The sequence below is a fragment of the Spermophilus citellus genome (assembly GCF_964194105.1).
Source record: "Spermophilus citellus genome assembly, chromosome: 13".
NCBI classification, from domain to species: domain Eukaryota; kingdom Metazoa; phylum Chordata; class Mammalia; order Rodentia; family Sciuridae; genus Spermophilus; species Spermophilus citellus.
Window position 1 is genome coordinate 90,795,127 of NC_138193.1, and position 21,747 is coordinate 90,816,873.

General features: G+C 36.3%; 2 protein-coding genes across 3 annotated transcripts in view; one reads left to right on the forward strand and one right to left on the reverse strand.

The window, feature by feature from the left end:
• The window catches only part of TTC27 (tetratricopeptide repeat domain 27), a 160,173-nt gene that overhangs the window by 116,786 nt on the left and 21,640 nt on the right, over window positions 1-21,747 (reverse strand). For both annotated transcript variants that reach the window (XM_081264909.1, XM_081264908.1), the window contains 4 exons: window positions 13,326-13,490; window positions 10,966-11,099; window positions 4,455-4,567; window positions 2,318-2,384 (listed from right to left, as the gene is read on the reverse strand). In XM_081264909.1, coding sequence (XP_081121035.1) covers window positions 2,318-2,384; window positions 4,455-4,567; window positions 10,966-11,099; window positions 13,326-13,490 — 479 coding nt within the window. The remainder of the gene's footprint in view (window positions 1-2,317; window positions 2,385-4,454; window positions 4,568-10,965; window positions 11,100-13,325; window positions 13,491-21,747) is intronic.
• LOC308633013 (DNA damage-inducible transcript 3 protein-like) lies at window positions 18,338-18,959 on the forward strand. Its single transcript, XM_081265452.1, has one exon. The coding sequence runs from the start codon at window positions 18,452-18,454 to the stop codon at window positions 18,869-18,871; it is 420 nt and encodes a 139-aa protein (XP_081121578.1). The 5' UTR covers window positions 18,338-18,451; the 3' UTR covers window positions 18,872-18,959.

Consider the following 21,747-nt stretch of genomic DNA (forward strand, 5'->3'; position numbering starts at 1 on the left):
GTAGCAATCCCTATCATGCAGTGCCACCTGAAAGACGGAAATAAGCAGAGCAATGCAGATGCAGAAGAGAAATCAACGCTATTTAAAGGTTACAGCATATTATTTTCATTCTCTTTTTCTGCATACGTTTTTTGAGCAATAACTAGGAGTAAAACATTGAAGCACTCTACCAGGCCATGTAAAAGACCCAGAAAAGAAGAGCTCAGTCACTAAAGTTGGGAGTCTGGTAATGGAAAGGCATATACCCCATTTATTATAAAATATGCCAAAACACAACCCTTGCCAAAAAAGAAGCACAGATAAAAAGTTCAAGAGTACAGGGTCTTTTCAGGGGCAGATAATACACACAACACAAAGAACTTCTTATGTGACCAATCCCAAGAGGGTGTTACTACTTCACCCTCCCTAAGGAACACCAGCAGGAATATTTCCTGTTACATGCCACATACCCATCTACCTCAGCCATCAGAAGAAACCCAAGCATCAGGCCATTTGTAACCTAGACATGTGTCTTCCTTCAGCCCTATACTTGCCTATCATGACTCAGTTCATGGCTACCACACACCCTCTGTATGCTTCCCCTGTGCCCCACTTCAGACAGATCTGTGTTCAATGTCACCTTCCCAGTAAGATGTTTCCAAGACCACCTTGTCTAGAAAAATCACATGCATCCCGCTCTTAGTCCCTTACCTTGCTTTATATTTCTCCTTAGCATTTGTATTAAAGATCTATTTCTCTCTTTGTCTACTGTGTACTTTCCCCACAAGAATGTAAATTGATGAGCTGGGGTTGTGGCTCAGTGGTAGAGCGCTTGCCTAGCATGTGTGAGGCACTAGGTTCGATTCTCAGCACCACATATAAATAAATGAACAATATAAAGGACCACCAATGACTCAAAGATTTAAAAGAGAGAGAGAGAATGTAAATTGATGTAAACTCTGGAAGGGAAGACTGTTAAGTGCTGCGACTCCAAAGATCATCACAATGCCTGTATATATCAACTATTTAACAGATATTAGCTTAACAAGTAAATGGAAGGTACAAAAGTTTTTTATATGCTTTTAAAACAATTTTACCACTTTACTTGCCAAATTCCTTATAGCACACATAATGAATAAAATAAGGGCATTTTTACATAGTTACCTAAAACACACATGATATAATGATACATATCCAAGATTTCTAATAATGAACTGGGGGAAAAAAAATGGGCACCCAGAGGACACACACAGCTAACATCTAACCAGTTCCAAGAGGGTATGTAGGAAACAGTGATTTGAAAACTTTACATGACAGTACAAAAAAGCTAGCTTTTCTTTCTTCTAGATAAAAGTCCTTTCTTTTGCCTTATCTGAAAAATAACAATGAAAATATCAGAATTCTAACTTTATTACTATGAATTTTAAAAATACTTTTGAAAAAGTGACACATCTTATCAACTTGTATCACTAAAGAAAATATATCATTCTTCATTTATCATATCTTCTCTTGTAAAGAATATGTATCCTCTGGCATGGGGCCCTGCATTTAATCCCCAGTACCACACACACACAAGAAAAGACACAGGATAGGCATCCTTTTTAAAATCTGTAAAGCCAAAAAAAGATACTGACTGACCCCTTTCTCTTGAACTCTTCTTTGATCATGAATCTTCAAATATCCACTACCCCATCTTCCCTTTTCACTGCCAATCTTCTTCAACTATGGTGTTTATCAGCTTTATTTTCTTACCGTTCATTCCCTCCCTAATGCTCTCTACTGAGATGACTATCCGTGCTACAGGTAAGCGAGGGTCTCCCATCAAATCCACAGCCTCTTGTCTGTCTGCATTTCTCTCTTGACCATTCCAGCTGCTGAATGCTGAGAACCACCCCATCTTTTGACATCCCCTCCTTCCCTGGTCTCTACAACCCATTCTCTCTTCCCCCTGCACTAAGCTCTCTTGCTCAACCTCACCCATGCAGGCATCCATTGCCCTCAGTCATAGGCATGAGTTGTCCTGTGCCTGCTACTTCATAAATTTGTTCAACAGATATTTATTGAGCACCTTTTATATGCAAGATAATGGAATAGGCCCTGGGATTAAAAAATGAACAAGAAATATTTGGTCCCGGTCTTTAAATCTAAGCAAGTACAAAGAAAAATGGTTATGCTTAAGTCAGCAGCAAGAAATGTAGCTTGGAAACTAAAATGATATGGATTTCTTCTCCTTAGGTGGCAGCGTTTCAAAATGACCAATCTAAGGCAATAGCATACCAGAGGCAAAATAATTTACAAGGAAAATGAACAAAATGGAAAGGAAAAGGACATTACTCACTGACGTAAATGCCAGCAGCTCCTCTTCAGTTAGCTTATGCACTGGGTTATTCTTTTGAAAATTTGTGCTTTGAATTAAAAAAAAAAGTATATAAATTCTAAATTGCATGTTGCAGATAAAGAAATGAAAGTTTTAAAAGCAAAATGAATAGCTATGTTTTATTTATTTGAACACACATTCCTATTTACTAAATTTAGGCACAAAAAAATATTATTATAACACTAGATAAGTAAAAATTAAGCAGTTGTCAAAGATGGAAAACAATATGAATTCTAAAACCCTGTTAATAAAAATATAATTAGTAGAAGCATTTTGGGAACATTTGGCACTATCTTGTAAAGTGACATTCACATATTCTCAACTCAATAATTCCATACTAGATAGAAAGCCCAGAGAAATAATGAATGGGTGGTCCAGGAAATGACATACATAAATATCCATAGTAGTATTGTATGTAACAAGAAAACTATGGAAACAATCCAAATGTCCAAAAGGAAAAGGCCAAGTTATGATTTATCCATCCAAAGGGACACTACACTTCAAATTAAACTGAAGCTACAGATAATGACATGAATCATAAAAACACAGTAAGAAAAAAAAAAAGGACATTGCACAGAACTACCTGTCAAAATATCACCACTTATAAAACTGAAAAATAAACAAAATGAAGCAGCTGACTTACAGGCCTACAAAACATGAGATTAAATATGTATATATAAACATATGATGTATGTATACATATACATATACACACATACATATATAAAATATAAAAATATTTTAAAAGGCTGGGGAGGTGGCTCAGTGGTTAAGTGCCTGGTACCAATAAAAAAGGAGTAACTTCATGTAGAAGAAACACAGCAAGCACTACTTTATTTTTCTTTTCTTTTCTTTTTTGGTATTGGGGGGCACTTAATTACTGAGTCATCTCCCAGCCCTATTTATTAATCCCCAGCCCTTTTTATTTATTTAGAGACAGGGTTTTACTAAGCTGCTTAGAGCCTTGCTAAATTGCTAAGACTGGTTTTGAACTTGCAATCCTCCTGGCCTGCCTCAGCCTCCAGAGTCAGTGGGATTATAGGCCTGTGCCACGCTGTAAGCACCACTTTAATCATGTGATCAAAGTGAAAATTACCAGGAGCAGGACAAATAAAAATTATATTCCAGGTCCTAGGATGCAAGGAGAACCATAATGTTTTACATCTCTGATCTCTGCTAATAATGTATAAGATGAATCTAATCATTTTTAAAAATCAGACAAACTCAAATTGAGGGAAATTCAAAATAACTGGCTTATAAATTTCAAGTGTCAAAATCATAAAAGTCAAGGAAATATGAGGAACTATTGCAGATTGACAAAAACTAAAGAGACATGACAACTAAAAGGAATATGTACAGTCTAGACTAGATCATTTGTTCTAAAGGAGATTATCAAGACAAAGGCAAAAACAGAATGAGGTCTGAAAATTAAATGATTAGAAAGTATAAATAATAACTTTCAGTTGTTTTTGTTTTGTTTTATTCTTTTGATACTGAGCATTAAATCCAGAGGTGCTTTACCACTGAGTCACATCACCAGTCTTTTTTTTTTTTTTTTTTTTTTTGAGTTAAGGTCTCACTAGTTGCTGAGGCTGGCCTTGAACATGTGATCCTCCTTCACTGGCCTCCTGAGTTGCTAGGTTTATAGGCATGCACCATGGCACTTGGTTTAACTTTCATATTTTGAAAGCAGTATTGTGGCTATGCACAAAAACATTAGTATTTGTTGGAAAAACACTAAATTTTTTCAAGGGCTTGTTCTCAAAAGTTCTTTGCACTGCCCTTCCATTGCAACTTTTTTTCAAGTTTATTTCAAAATATTTTTTTAAAAATATTTCCATTATGTATAAGGTTCTATAATATTAAAAATTAATTTTACCCAAATTCTACATATAAAGGAAAGAAAAGAATGAGTACACAACTAACAGGAGATTCCTAATCTCTTAATTCTTTAATTGGCTGCCCAAGAATTTCCTATCTTCATAAGCACTTACCAAATACCTTATTTATCCAAAAATCTTGTGACCTTCTTGAATAAAAATTTCCCCAAACCCATGAAAACAAACATGTGAGGTAACCAAGCCAGTCATCAACTTACCAGACTCCAAGGATAATAGCAAGCTCTTCAGCACATAAGTCAGGGATCTGAAACTGCTCACAGTCTGCTAACTTTATCTCATTCAAAACAGTGTCATCATTGAGCTCAAGATTCTGATGGAATACAAAAGAAAATATTTATACCAAAAAGTAAAATTTTATTCACTTAACAGGACTGTATGTCACAGATGACTAGGAGGGATAAAGTTAACTTTCATTTTTGTTAACGACTACATAATGTCTACATATGGTCAGTAGAATGTTTCTTATAAAATACATATTTGGGAATAATTTACCTTGTAGAAGGGAAGATGTATCATCTACACCCCAAGAATGCACTAACAATAACAATAATAGGGAATAGCTGGGTACAATGATGCACACCTATTCTGCTGACCACTAGGGAGGCTGAGGCAGGAGGATCACTTGAGTCCATGTATTAGAGACCAGATTGGGTGATGCAGTGAGAGACTCCACTCTCAAAAAAGAAAATAACAGTGAATAGCAGCTACCCTTGACTAAGCCTATTATACAAAAACTCCTCTGCTGGTCATTTTACAAACATTTGCTTATTCATCCTCACAAGAATTATAAACAATATGTATTTCTTTTCCCATGTATAGATAAGAAAACAAAGAATCAAGAGACTTTAAGAAGCTGATCCAAGGTCACAAAGTATGTGGCAGCATCAGGATTTAAAACCTGGTCTTTCTCTCTGCCTCTAATTTCTAACATAAAACATCAACTCCCTAACTCCATTTCTCAACAGTATAGTGTGATCAGCTGTGACCTGTGTTACAAATAATAGGACGTTAATGACAGAAATATCAAACTGACAAACTGACTCTAAAATTTATATAGAAATGGAAGAGTCCTAGATTAGCCAAAATAATTTTAAAAAGAATAAAGGCTGGGATATGGCTCAGTAGTAAAGCATTTGCCTAGCACCTGCAAGAGAGTATTTTTTTATACCTTATTTTATTCCATTTATTTTTATGTGGTGCTGAGGATCAAACCCAGGGCCTCGCACGAGCTAGGCGAGCGCTCTACCGCTGAGCCACAACCCCAGCCCCTGCAAGAGAGTATTTGATTTCAGGAGTTACTCTACAGTCAAGACAGTGTGGTCCTGACATAAAGGTAGACATATAAATGAATGGAAGAGAATGCAGTCTGAAATTTTAGACCCAGTTGATTTTCAATACAGATACCTAGGTAATTCAATAGGTAAAATATTTTCAATAAATTATTTTGGAACAACTGGATATCCATTTGGAAAAAAATGACCCTCCATCTTTATCTCATATCACATAAGTCAAAATTGATCACAGACCTTAATATAGAAGCTAAAACAGGGGAAAACAAAAACTTCTAGAAGAAATCATAAGAGGAAATCTTAAAAGTCTTGGGGTAGGCAGTCGTCCTTAACTAAGACATGTAAGAAAAACATAAACAATTATAGAAAAACTCTATAAAATAGTCTTCATCAAATTAAAAACTTCTCATCTTTGAAAATAATATTAAGAAAATGAAAAGCCAAGCTTGAGACTCAAAGACTGTACTGATAAAACACATATCTGCAAAGGTACTTATACTCAGAATAGGGAGAACTCTTGGAACTCAAAGAGGAAGAAAAATCACCTGATTAAAAAATGGACAAAAAATTTGTATAGCTAGTTCAGAAAAGATGTTATATAAATAACCAGTAAGTACACACACACACACACACACACACACACACACACACAAAATCCTTGACTATAGTAGTCAACAAAGAAATACTGATTAAGGGCTAGAGTTGTGGCCCTGTGGTAAGAGTGCTTGCCTAGCACATGAGAGGCACTGGGTTCAATTCTCAGCACCACATACAAATAAATGAATAAAATAAAGATCCATCAACATCTAAAAATTTTTTAAAAAAGAAATACTGATTAAATCAGAATAAACTAGTAATACATAAATATTAGAATGGCTAAATTAAAAAGTTAATTTTAATTAACTTTTAATTTATGTTAATTTTAATTAACATAGTAAATGTAGACAAGGACCTGGAACAATTAGAACTTTCACACATTGCTGACAGAAATACAAAATGATACACCACAGAAAAGACTTTGTCAGTTTCTTATACATTTACCATTTGAGGTACCAATTCTACTAAGTAATTACTCAAGAGAAATGAAAACATATGTTTATGCAAAGATCTGCACATAAATGTTCACAGCAGTTTTATTTGTAATCGTCCAAAATTGAAAACAGCCCAAATGTCTGTCAACAGATAGATTTTTTTAATTATGCTATATTCAACCAACAGAATTTTATTCAGCAATAGGAACTACTGACACATGCAATCATGCAGATAAACCCCCAAAAAATGCTGAAAAAAGGCCAGATACAAGGGTACATACTGTCTGATTATGTTCATATGAAATTCCAGAAAAGGTAAACCATCTGTAGTCACAGAGAGCAAAACAAAGGTTGTTCAGGGCCAGAGAAATGAGGGGCTGACTGCAATGGTGCACTGCAGAACTCTTTAGAGCAATGGGATTATCTTATCTGTATAGTAAGCATATACATTTCTTTGCCAAATATTGAAGTGTATAATTAAAATGGGTCAACTTTTCTGTAAGATACACCTCAATAAAAGTGATTCTTTAAAAAATGAATCACCCAAAACCAGTAAAACCACAATGAGATAACACTACAAACTAACTCATCAGAATGGCAAACATTCAGGACTGACACCACCAAATACGAGCAAACAGGGAGACCCACTGGTGCTCTCCAGCACTGATGGGCAGAAAGTAAAACTGGACACTACTTTGGAAAAGAAATTAGTAATCTCTCACAAAGTTAAAAATACACTTACCACACAACCCATCCCTTCTTTTTTTTTCTTATTTTTTTATTTCAAAACATTACAAAGCTCTTGACATATCATATTTCATACATTAGATTCAAGTGGGTAACCCATCCCTTCTATTCCTAGTATTTACCCAAGAGAACTAAACACTTGTTCAAAGACTACACACAAATGTTCAAACTGCTGTACTCATAATAGCTACTAGAAACAACTCTGGTGTCCATCAACAGCTAAAAAAATAAAGGCAGTTACCCATACAATGAAAAGTACTGAGCAATAAGTGGGATCTAACTATTGTTATTATGACATGGATAAATCTCAAAAACATTATGCTAAATGAAAGAAGCCAAATACAGCCGAGTGTAGTGGCTCACACCTTTAATCCCAGGACTCAGAGGCTAAAAGCTGGAGGATCCAAGTGTGAGGCCAGCCTCAATAATTTGGTGAGACCCTAAGCAAACTGCCAAGGCCCTGTCACAAAATAAAAAGGGATAGGGCTACAGCTCAGTGGTGAAACACCTTTGGGTTCAATCCCCAATACAGGGGAAAAAAGAATTAAAGAGGGCTGGGGATGTGGCTCAAGCGGTAGCGCGCTCGCCTGGCATGCGTGCGGCCCAGGTTTGATCCTCAGCACCACGTACAAACAAAGATGTTGTGTCTGCCGAAAACTAAAAAATAAATATTAAAAAAAAATTCTCTCTCTCTCTCTCTCTCTCTCTCTCTCTCTCTCTCTTTAAAAAAAAGAATTAAAGAATAAAAAAGAAAAAGTATAGAAGCCAACTACATGATTATATTGATGTGAAAATTTAGAAGCAGCAAATTTGTGACAAAAAAAATAGATCAGTAGGAGAGAAAGTGACTACAAAGCAGTGTGAGGGGACTTCTGGGGTAATGAAAATGAATCTGCATTTTCATTATGGCAAGGACTACATGGTCCTATGTGTTCTTCAAAACTCATCAAACTATATTTAAAATAGGTGTATTTTATATAAAGTATTTCAATACACTGATTTAATTTTTTTCTATTTCAACACATATAAAGCTAAAACAAGGAATACTTTGGGAGCCAAAGGGAGGTAGGCAGAAACTCCCAGTTTCAGAAGGCTAGAAATTTATCTGTGGCTAAGAAATCAAGCTTTAGAAATGGGGAAAAGGTAAGCATTTCAACTCCCTGAATCACAGGCCAAAGAAGCACCTATCCCTGCCCACCCTCGGACTCACCCTCACTGGAGATCTCACTTTGATCTACAAGGCTTTAAGAGGACCTGGAAAAACACAAAACGTGGGGCCACTCCTCAGTCCCTAATGAAAAAGTTCCTCCCTGAAGAGCAGCAGCCTTAAAGGCAAGGCTGGCAGGTGTACAGCACACCCTGCTGGTGGCCATTCATTTCACCTGAGGCCTTTCAGAATTTTTAAATGGAGTAACATGTAATTTGAAATTTTCTGATCATCATACATAAAATGTTAAAAAAAAAAAAAGATAACCTAATACACAGAAAATACTATCCTTGTAATATTACCAATATAAAATTATTAATTATATACTATACATTCTTTTTTCATACAGTCTGCTCTCTGATAGATATTTTACAGCACATCTCAGTTTGGACCAGCAAACCTCCAAGTATTCAATTGTCATATGTGGCTAATGGCTGCATACCAGCTAGTGAATTCCTAGAGTACCCCACAACTCTTACCTTTTTATATCTTTACAATATTGTATCAACTCTTTTCTGTACCCAGTGTTTAATAATACATTCATAGAGAAAAACAAATTAGGAAATAATATAGTAACCTTCCCAGGGGCTCACCAGCCCCTTCCTGTGAGGAACCCAGTCTCTTTGCCTCCATCACACAAGACCTGAGCCTATCAATATTAGCAATAGGGACCATATATTTGCCAGATACAAAGAAATGATCAAAATAGTTTCAATCTTCATTGAAGAGTCTCTATGTTCCTCATTAGCTCTTCTGAAATTAAAATGAGTCTGCTACAGTACCAACTTATCGGTTCTACAGGTCCTCCATATTTAACTATTGTTCTACCCTACTCCTACTCAATCCTTGAAACATTCTATTGAATCAAGAAATCAGCACATAATCTACTACCAGTATGTGGGACATACCATATTCAGCATTTAATGTGTATTTCTTCTCTGTGGCAGCATATGTATATTTCTATTTTTTTGTGAATTCACACTTCTAATTTATTCTCCCTTCTTCTCCATCCCACAGGTGAACTACTGAAGAACAGAGATTGTGTCTTTTGATTTGTATAGTAGGATTGCATATCGTTGTTGGCTTACTGAACCCTGATATCCAGTAGCTTTAGTCTTTTATTAATTTTTCATTAATGACAGACTACAAATCTAGGAAACCCCAAAGGGAAAATATTATGTTCCTCCTGGTAATAAAATTACTTCATATTCCTAATTCTAAGATACATATTTTCACACTAAAAATTTCTAATTAGGACATATTTTGGATTCATTATATTTGGTATAGTAATGCTTCATTTTGTTCCTTGAAGAAGAATAGTTATTAAATACACAGTTTTTATAATCAAATAGTGTTATCAGGAAATATATAACTAATTAACAAACAATTCTATCTTCCATTCATGAGAATAAATGTTTTCACCATACCTACATCACTCAACTTATACTTTCCACCTTTAACTTGTAATTAACAAGATAACAAGATTATCTGAATGTACTTTATTTCAAATTTAAAAATATTAAATAAATTCTGTATTAACTTATACACTATAGTTCATACATTCCTTATTATAGCCATCATATCCTGTTTATCACCACAGGAGACAATTCTCAATAGGAGAACATAATGAAAAAACCAACAAACAATAAGGTATTACTGATTAAGATGCTTAGATTTAAGAATTAGATCTCCTTTCAAAGGTGCTACTCTGTGACCTAAAAGTCAAGCTTACTACAGCTAACCTAAGCTCGGGGAGGGCCTGAAGAGGATCCTATACATTTAAGGAAGAAATAAAGGATGGAAGTAGGCATGAGTACAGTTCCTTTACTTTTGAGCATCGACAAACAGCAGTACACATACTCGCTCAGTCATGGCTCTACATCTTTCAGGTAGAAGAGTATACCCTGTGTAATTTGATTCCTGAGTTCCCACAGTTCTCCCCTCCTTCATTCATTCTCTTCTTAGAATCAGTAGCTGTACCCACTGAAGTTAGCACTCAACCAAGCAGTGTACTTGGAACAAGCCCAGAAGGCACATGAGCTCTTCAGAGGCCTTCCCTGGGATTAACGACTGCTGCCACTTATCTCACTCATCCCTACCCTCTCCCTTTGGCATTATTTTCAGTACAGAATAGAATTTTAGTGTTCACTGTACTCGGTAAATTTGCATGCTGGCTCTGGAAGAAAGAGAAGCAAAATATGGGCTTCAAAGAGAATAAAAATCAAACAAAAATTTATCTCTACTTAAATTTATCTCTACTTAAGGGTGAAAAAATAAAAGCTCCAACATAGGATCTTCCCAACTACCTTGAAAAGGCTCTAGAGAGGACAAAATGAAATCTAATCCCACCCATTCAGCGTTTCCATGGTACTCATCTGTTGGAACTATTAGACTTAGATGTTAATTGAATTTAATAACTTAAAATCCAACTTACCTTGGTTAAGTGTTCCTGAGGAGTGGGTGATGGACTGAACTCATAATTTGAAAGGACATCCTCTTCCCTTCTTACATCTAGAATCAGTTGTGCCACATAATTTTCCTGGAATCGTGTCCTTTTTCCCAAAGCACCTAAAAAAATAAAATGAAATTGTGTCTATGGATTTATCAATGAGTTTCACGGTACAATCATGAAGAATAATGTTTTCAGAGTGCTTTAGACTTTATGAGGTGTTCTCTCCATGTCACATCAGAGAAACCTGAGGCTCACTGATGTAAAATGACATCAAATTATACAGCAGATCAGCTACAGTGCCAGGACTCAGACTCAGGATTTCTGCCACTAGATTCCCCACACTCATTTCTACATCAAACTACTTCCCTCCTCAAAAATGAGTAATTCATTAAGTATTGTAGGTAGAGGAACTATTATTATCTCTAAGAACATATGAAAAGAAGGAGGTTTTCAGGTATATTCACTTATTTAAGATCACAGGACTTCTCCATATCAGAGCTAGAATTTAAAGTTAGAATCTTTGGATTCTAAATCTCCCAGTCTAGTACTCTATCTGGCTTTACATAGGCCAAAAATTTCTTTTAATGTCTCTGAAATAACGTGCTGCAGAGCTGTTTCAGACCACTTTAAGAGAAGCAAAAATTCCAAGATCCATTCTCTGGAAAATATCACATTACAAAGACCCTTGATTACAAAGACCAATCTAAAAAGTCTGGCTTTTATCCTGTAAAGAGTCTGGCTCTAAGTTATGTATCAACCTTTTAAACATATTATGCCAAAAATCATCACCAAAATGCTTTAACACAGGTTTCTGTTTTATAATAAGATTATAGCTAAGTGGGAAAAAAATAAAAGACTGATTCTCATTTTGTATTTGTGAACACCACATTTATATTTTTAAGCTCTTCACCCCAATTTGGAAAAAGAACATATGAAAAACTAGCTCATAAATATACCAATAGTTAAAGCTGAACATAAAGAGTACAACATCATTAACCTCTTAATATAATCCCCAGAAAGCCTCCTTAGGACCAAAATATTTAAAAACAACCTCTGAAAACTAACCTCACAAGTTACATTATTTAAAACTATATTTTCAATAATAATAAAAAAAAAATAATAATAAAACTATATTTTCAAATACAGACAAGATTCCAACTTATACATGGCATTGTTCCAAAAGCTATAAGCTGGATATGAAATAACCTTTCCCACACAAATAATGTAAAAAGTGGCTAAGATCCCAGACCAGCCCACAAAGTCATATTTAACTCATTTCTAAAGGATACACTAGCTCAATTAGAAACAACAAATTTTCTGGTTAAGACTGAGCCTTAGACTTTGTTCCTAGCCTAGGGAGTACAAATAGGTTCAATCATTTCAATAAATGCATAGGCAATCACATCCTGGGATGCTCAATCAAGGTTCAACAGTATAAATGAGGTGATTGATTGATGATTTCTGACTTTAATTAATTTATTCAATACTGAATGCCAATCATATTGTCATAGATTAGGGATACAGTAATTAAAAAAAGAAAGCAATGTTTCTTATTTGGCATTCAAAAGAAACAGGTTTTGGGAGAAATTCTATAATCCACTCATTAATTCAACATGTACTCACTGAATGCCTACTACATGCCATACAATGGTCTAAGACACTGAAATCTTCTCATAAGGAATACAAAATGAGATTACATGCCAGTAATCCCAGTGACTGGGAAGCCTGAGGCAAAAGGCTCTCAAGTTCAAGGCCAACCTCAGAGACTTACCAAGGTACTAAGCAAGCAGCAAGACCCTGCCTCAAAATAAAAAAATAAAAAGAATTAGGCATACACCCCAGGAGTAAGGAACCTTTGGGTTCAATCCCCAGTTTAAAAAAAAAAAAAAAAAAAACAGAGGATATAGCTCAGTGGTAGAATGCCCTGGGCTGCACACACACACTTGAGTAATACAAAATGGGGTACAAAACAAGCACAACAGTTGGCACTTACAAGAAAGGGCAATGCAGAAAGGCCAAACTAAACTTGGGAGTCAGGAGAGGCCTTTAGAGGCCCACACTCAGAACCAAGTGGTCAAAGTTCTTATGTGAGCTGCCTGGCTGCTATCTATTACTAACAGGTGTCTTAACTAGATTAGAACAATAAATGGGAATCTCTGGGGATAAAGAAAATAAATTTGTCCTAAAAATATAAATTTTTAAATAAAATCTTTAAAATCTATTTTTTTAAGGAAAAGAACAAGCTATAGAAAATCAAATACAGCATACAGCAAAACTGACAATGTATACACTGGTTTTATTATAAAAATAAAATCAATTATTCACAAAAGGTAAAGTCTTACCTGTCAAATCAATATGCAACTTGCTGATATCTTTAGCAATATTGAACTGATCTTTTGCTTTTTTATACTCATAATAATATAAAAATATATATGCACATTCCAGATGGAATTGAATAGCCAAATATTGACCCGAATCACCTACAAACAGATTGTCTAGTTTCATCACTGCAAGACAAAAGGTGAAAATTGAAAAGTAGAATAAATAAAATATTGAGCCTACAATATTAAAGAATATATTATATAGTTTCTGCTCTTTTTTTTTATAGTTTCTGCTCTTGAAGAATTTTAAATGGGCAAAGTAAGCAACACAAAAATAATAAGAGCTAGCATTCTTGGAGCACTTATATACTCCAAATATGCAGCTAAGGACATTATACACATTGCTTCTTTTATTCTGTAAGTCCTAGGTGAACTGATCATAACCTTGGTCTTTAGCTTAGAATGCTTCTCATCATGTTACGAAAATATGGCAAAGAAGGTGGTAATACAGAGTACTGAATGAATCTATAAAGAACATAGAAAATCTCATGAAGGGGAGGTTAGCTTAGTATACCTAAAATTTTTTTCCCTTTAAAGAAAAGAGGAATCATATATACATCCATATACATCTAAGAAAATTACAAGTATAAGATAGAGAATGAATCAATATTGTCTTCACTGTCAAATTCTGACCTATTTCTCTAAACACCTGAGATGAAAAAATGGGAGATAACAACTTCTAACGTAAGCATCTGAAATAAAATGGCTGTCAAAATTAACAAAGGAGATAGTACAACACCACACACCAGGTTACAAAGAAGTCTAACAGAACAACTCATTCAACTGATTCCCAAAACCAGAATTCCCTACTACAATATCCCTGAGAAGCCATCCTTCACATTATTTATAGTACTAGAATAGTCAGCATTTCACCAAGCAGTCTACAAGAATGAATGCACAATGAAGGAATAGAAAATGTACTTCAGGGAGTTGGAAGGAGGATAGAAGTGTAGAGGTGATGCTGCAAAAGCCTGGTGTACTTCATCAATGAGCCATTTGGCTACAGCAAAACACTTATAGCAAAGAAAGAGATACCCCTTTGTCCTACCATAAATTAAAATTAAAATGGGCCTGAAAAACAAAGACAGTGTTTTTCTATTTCCTCCCAGTCCCTTAAAATAGAATCCCTGGTCTCTGAAAACAAGTCAAGATATACTTTTCTCACCTCAAAAGACACACAGGCATTCAAACATGAACTTCTCACCATGAAAACCCCTCAATAGATTTCATCCATGCAAGTCAACTTACAAAAAGCTGAACCTAATAATACCCAATGCTTCTCTCAAGGGCTGCTTTCTCTTAACTTTCATAACTTGTTCTGCTCATTATTTCTGAGGATCCAGACATTACTGTAATAAATAAAATAATGTTCTATGACCTTAGCACAACTAGAAAGTGACACAATCTTTTTTAAGCAATCTCCTACAACAGGTTCTGGATACAAAAATCAAGGAATGAGAAGGTAATCCAAGGTTTTTAAAAATACTCTTTCAAATATCACAAAAAGGCCATATCTGCATTTAAATTACACAGGTCTAAGGAAGACTATCAAATTCAACTGTCCTAATAACACAGAAAATAAGTCACATAAATGCATAAATTTGGTCTTACGTATCTACCTTCCCTCCTACATACCTACATAAATTCCTACCAACCTATCCACATACATATGTATATATCATGAATACAACTGGCGATGACCCTGTACTCCTATGCTTTCTCTGCACATGTATTCAGGAGTCAAATATTGTCAGATTAAATAAAGTAGAGAAATAGATCCTCATTTTTTTTTCTTGTTTTGTCTACTATAAGAAGTAGCTTAGGAGCTGGTGTTGTGGATCAGCAGTAGAGCACTCGCTTAGCACATGTGAGGCTCTGGGTTCGATCCTCAGCACCACATAAATATAAATAAATAAATAAAACAAAGGTATTATGTACAACTAAAAGAAATAAATATTAAAAAAAAGAAGTAGCTTAATCTGCAGATTCCAGCAGCAGAGTCAACTGCCTCCTAAAATACTGCCTTTAATAAAATACTTTAACAAAATACTGCCTTTAATAAGAACACTTAAAAAGCTAAATTTAAGTTTTCTATATACTTTCATGTAAATGGTCATTACAAAATACGTAATTTGTTTTTCCCATTACTATGACTCAAACCAGGATCTGGTACATGCTAGGCAGACACTCTCTCCACTGAGTTATATACCCAGCCCTTAAAGTAAGTATTCTTCAGTGAACAAAAACTAAATAAAAACTACAACCTTAGGAAGTGAGTATGCAGTGCAACCATTTTTTCCCCTGAAGCCATTTGCCAAACCCTAGGGACCTTAGGGTTCCATTCTACAGCTACAAGGATCCTCAAAGATGAGGGATGAGGGGTGGACCCGCCCAAAGTAAGCAATCCAGCAGCTCTACTCCTAAGGCTGAAAACCAGAGAATTATATCTTCAGTGTACAGTTAAAATAGAGATAAGGCTGCCACACAAAGAGGACGGACGGCAAGCAACACTGTGTGAAGGGAAAAAGATTCATCCTAAGGGCTGTGGCTGGGGCTGGGGCTCAGTGGTAGAGCACTTGCCCAGCATGTGTGGGACACTGGGTTTGATACTCAACACCGAATATAAATGAATAAAATAAAAGCCCATCAACAACTAAAATAATAGCAAAAAAAAAAAAAGATTCATCCTAAGAATCAAAATAATAACCCAGCTGTCACGAAAATCTGTAGGCCAAATTCAGGTGTCTATATAATCCATGATTTCTCAAGCTAAGCATACAGGTTCCCAGAAAAGTGGCAGAAACAAAGGCCAAACCTCTTCTGAAACAATGCAACTTCAATCAGGATTCAAAGAATTACCCAGGGGCTGGGGATGTGGCTCAAGCAGTAGCGCGCTCACCTGGCATGCGCTGGATGCTGGGTTCGATCCTCAGCACCACATACAAATAAAATAAAGATGTTGTGTCCACCGAAAACTAAAAAATAAATATTAAAAAAACTTCTCTCTCTCTCTCTCTCTCTCTCTCTCTCTCTTAAAAAAAAAATACCCAGGTAAATTTCCAAGAAACATTAGCTCATAGAAAAGAAAAACAAAGAAAGAAAAAGAAAACAAAAAAAAAAGCCACAGAACCTAAAAAATAAAGTACTGACACCTGAAAGTTAGCAGAAACAAAAGAGAAACAGCCCCCAAGAACCTTCAGAATCTGAAATTACAAGATATAGTACATGAAATGTTTAATAAACAACAAGAAATAAAAAATTAAGCCAGGCACAGTGGCACAAGTCTATAATTCCAACCACTTGGGAAGCTGAGCATACATAAAGAGAAATCCATCCCTAGTCCTAGCACAGTCAAGTGAAAGAATCACAAATCCAAAATCTTCAGAATAACAAAATGAAACTGATGTACTACTCACAAGGGAAAGCAATTAGACCAATAACTGACTTCTGCACACCAACAAAGGGAATCAAGAGAAAACAATGATTATCTTCATGGTGCTACCTAGAACTTTTAGCCAATGCTTCCAGAGGCAGGGTCAAATAATAACATCTTCAAGCAAACAAAACCACAGAGTTTATCACCAAGTGATAAACTTGTGGAGTAACTGCTACATCACTTTAAGTAACTTATAGTATACAAAAACATAACTTTTGAGTTTTGCCTCCCCTAAGCAGAAAGAATAACATTGCCCACAGGCAGATAGGAAAAGAGCCAAAGACAGCAACCTAACTTTGCAGTTTCAAACTTCAAAAAATTGTCCATCTTTCAAGTTTAGAAAGTAAGAAAGCTGAGTCACTGTACAAACAAATTTTAAGAAAGAGTTGAGGCATTTATCTATTTTTGAAATTTCTGATTAAGAATAGGAGTTGGGGGCTAGGGATGTGGCTCAAGCAATAGCACGCTCGCCTGGCATGTGTGCGGCCCGGGTTCGATCCTTAGCACCACATACAAAAAAAGATGTTGTGTCCACCAAAAACTAAAATAAATAAATATTTAAAAATTAAAAAAAAAAAAAAAGAATAGGAGTTGAAGCCAGGTATGGTGTTACAACACCCATAATTCCAGTATCTCAGAAGGCTAAGGCAGAAACATCACAAGTTCCAGGCTAGCCTCGGCAACTTAGCAAGAGCCTATCTCAAAGTAAAAAAATGGCAAGGGCAGGGGACATGGCTCAGTAGTAAAGCACCCCTAGGTTCAATCTTTAGTAACCCCCAAGTATTCAGAGGAAACATTTTCCAATATTAATTAATCTACTGATGAATATATGCAAAAATCTGAAGAGTAAAGAACAATTAAAAGATATAAAAATCATTGTTTCACCAAAAGCAATGATTATCCAAGTTATCCAATTGACATTCCCATAAGAAGCTGAATCTCATGAATATTATCTAGACATGCATAAACAAAAGCAAAGAACTATTTTCAGATACGTTCTGCTCTCCATAAAGACAGATTCAGAAACAACAGTAGGTATGCAAAATAGTCCAAAATGTATCTAAACTCACAAAGTGAGGAAACATGATAGCTGATAACTTGATCAGACTACAACTAGAGTTACAATGACATCCACTATAAGATCTGGTACAAATAAACTAACAAAAGTGTGATCTTAAGCAAAGAATTACATGATTTCTTTGATCAATACATGGTTATTGAGCAACTACTATAAAACAGAAACAACTGAAGTTTACGGCACAATCATCAATAAAACTGATCAAGGCCACCTTACCTAAAACCATTAACAAATTCTCACTGCTGTTAGGATAAAGACAAATTCCCAAGCACGCCCCATCCTGTCCTACAGTCCTTGACCTCTATCTCCCACACAGTTCTCTCTCTGCTCTAGCTACAATGGCCTTCCTTCAGGCCTTCAGACAAATGATACTAGCCTTCATGGTTCACAGAGGCACTTCTTTTTAACATCATAAGTACAAAGTAAATCAGAAGATTGGGTGTAAGACGCAGAGCATATCATGTTGAAGATGAGCAGGTGGCAGCGACAGAGCCAAAATGAGTTCCAGAACCTAAGGAGAAAGTGTTCCAGAAGGAAGTGTATCTTCATACATCACCTGATCCAACTGCAGAGATGGCAGCTGAGTCATTGCCCTTCTCCTTCGGGACAGTGTCCAGCTGGGAGCTGGAAGCCTGGTATGTGAAAATGGGAGGACTTATACCTCACCCCTCTAGAAACGAAGAGGAAGAATCAAAAACCTTCACCACTCTTAATCCTGCATCTCTGGCTTGGCTGGCTGAGGAGCCAGGACCAGCAGAAGTCACAAGCATCTCCCAGAGTCCTCGCTCTCCAGACTCCAGTCAGAGCTCCCTAGCTCAGGAGGAAGAGGAGGAAGACCAAGGAAAAACTAGGAAACGGAAACAGAGTGGCCAGTGGCCAGCTCGGGCCGGAAAGCAACATATGAAGGAAAAAGAACAAGAGAATGAAAGGAAAGTGGCACAGCTAACTGAAGAAAGTGAACGGCTCAAGCAGGAAATAGAGCGCCTGACTTAGGGAGTAGAAGCCACACGCAGTGCTCTAACTGACCAAATGGTTAATCTACACCAAGCCTGAACAATTGGAACCATCACTCCCCAACTGGGGCCACTACCTACCTTACCCTGAAGGGGCCACACCAGTGTCAATGATGTAACCCTCAACCACATGTCCAGTAGGGGGAAGGATTGGGAGAGACAAAAGGAAAGGGTCTCAGCTTGTATGTAGAGATAATACATTTATTTATTAACTGTCCATATCCATTAAAGACTTTCTATGAGACAAAAAAAAAAAAAAAGTACAAAGTAAGCTCACTATCAAGACTATCCTGTCAGGCTGGAGATGTGGCTCAAGCGGTAATGCGCTCACCTGGCATGCGCGGGGCGCTGGGTTCGATCCTCAGCCCACAAAAAAATAAATAAAGATGTTGTGTCCACCGAAAACTAAATAATATTTTAAAAATTTTTAAAAAAGAAGACTAACCTGTCATCCATATATAAGATGATGCTTATCTGATTCTCCTATAGGTCCAAAACCCTTATCAACAGTAATGACATCCAAAAAGCTCTGAAAACAAAGTTCTTTAACCTGACTTGACCTCATTTAGCCACAAAAACTGTTTATTTTTTATTTTTTCAGTACTAAGGAACCCCAGAGATGCTCTTCCACTGAGCCACATCCCCAGATCTTTTTTATTTTTTAAATCTGAGAGAGGATCTTGCTAAGTTGGCTTCAAATTTGCAACCCTCCTGCCTTAGCTTCCAGAGTCACTGGGATCTACCATACTCAGGTAGCAGGAAAACTGGATGTGAATGGATGGGGTAGAACTAGCCCTTCCGATAAAACTTTGCAGTAGGAAAAGGGAAAGGTATAAATTAGATGAGGCATGGAAGCTTTTGCCACTCAAAGGAACCAAAGGGTCCTGTTTGCCTCACTAAACATGGCAGGAAAATATTACAAGCAGTCCAAAGCTCTCTTGTCAATGGAGGACTGGGTGAAAAAAATTACAAAATATTCACATACTGGAATATTGTACAGCTGTTAAAAATAAAGAAGTTTATAAGCCAAGTGCAGTACTACTAGTATATTCTAGTAGTCTCAGCTACTCAGGAAGCTGAAGCAAGGACAGCCTGGGCAACACAGAAAGATTCCATTGGGGGCGGGGGTAGGGGTGGAGTCTAGACTAAACCAGAAATTAATAAAACCAGTAACTAAGGAGAAAGAGAGAATGGGGTAGAAGGGAAACAAACAGAAGGGAGACTTCTCTAAATACACCTCATTATGTAGTTTTGACTCTAGAATGATGTAATTGTTTTACATATCCAAAAATTAAAGAAATAAACGAAAAAAGTATTCCCTAAATATTGAAAACAAATGGAAAGAAGTAACCCTTATTTCAAATAAGCATTAACCAACTCTAATTTATACCCCCCCAAAAATCCTCTTCCTTCTGACCTCTATAAATCACCAGCTTCATTTCCTACTGCTGATCCCTTCAATTTTTCTATCCCTCTCCTGCCTCTCTCTTTCCCAAGTATTTTCCTCTCTTCCATCTGTATAACCTTTAACTACATCTATTAAGTTACTATATGTTCTTAGAATTGTGTTAGATTGCCAGGTGCAGTGGCGCACGCCTGTAATCCCAGAGACTCGGGAGGCTGAGACAGGAGGATCTCGAGCTCAAAGCAAGCCTCGGCAAAGTGCAACTCAATGAGACCCTTTCTCTAAATAAAAACACAAAATAAGGCTGGGGATGTGGGTCAGTGTCGAGTGTCCCTGAGTTCAATCCCTGGTACTGAAAAAAAAAAAAAAAAAAAGCACACTAAAGGGCTGGGGCTATAGCTCAGTGGTAAAGTGCTGGCGTAACACCTGTGAGGCGCTGGCTTTCAATCCTCGACCACCATGTAAAAAATAAATAAAATAAAGGTATTGGGTCCATCTACGACTAAAATAAATTATTTACATATATAAAATTATGGCACGCTAAGCTGGGCCAGGTGGGACATACCTGAAAGCTCAGCTCTTTGGAAGGGTGAGGAAGGAGGATCTTGAATTCCAGGCCAAGTAGGGGCAACACAGGGAGATCCCATCACAAAAAAAAAAAAAAAACAGGCACACTATACCACCTTCAGTTCTACCTCACAGAGTTGTTATAAGGAATAAACTAGTTAAAGATTCAGAACAGTTGTACACACCCTAGAAATGTTAGCTGCATTATCATTACTGGTTACTACACTGCCGATTAGCTTAGAACTGTAATGGAAAGAGTGAACAGGACTTGGACTCAGAAACTCCAGGACATAATTCTGGCGCTTGGGCAACTTCTGAGTCTTGATTCTTTGTCAGATGAGTTAGTTAGACAAGATGATCTCTAAAGGGCCTTTCCAAAGCAAAGATTTCAGACCAGGATAAGTGTTTAGGAATGAAAAAGAGGGATAGATACGGAACCCTTAGGGAAGAACTAATAAGATTTAAGAACTGGCTAGATATGCAGAAGTGATGGAAAAAAGTGAGTCAACTATGAACACAAAGTTTTAAGCTTTGGATGACTCAAGGTTTCAATAAAAAGAGGAGCATGTTGACCCAATAGATATATATTTATTATTGTAATAAATCTGTAGGTTCTTCATGGAAATTAATATTCATGACCTTCTGGATTAAAATCTCTTCTCATGAGATTATTTTAATGCTATGTTAAAATGAAACCCCTACCAATAATTATAATTACAGATAATCATATATGTAGTACATTTAATAACATTCATTTCTAAGTATCAAATTTATGAAAAATAAATCAATGTATACATCAGTCACCAAGACACTAAGCTCTTGAACAACTCTGAATGTGGAAACAATCTAACCTCAAAGTCACACAGCTGCCTAGAGATGTCAAA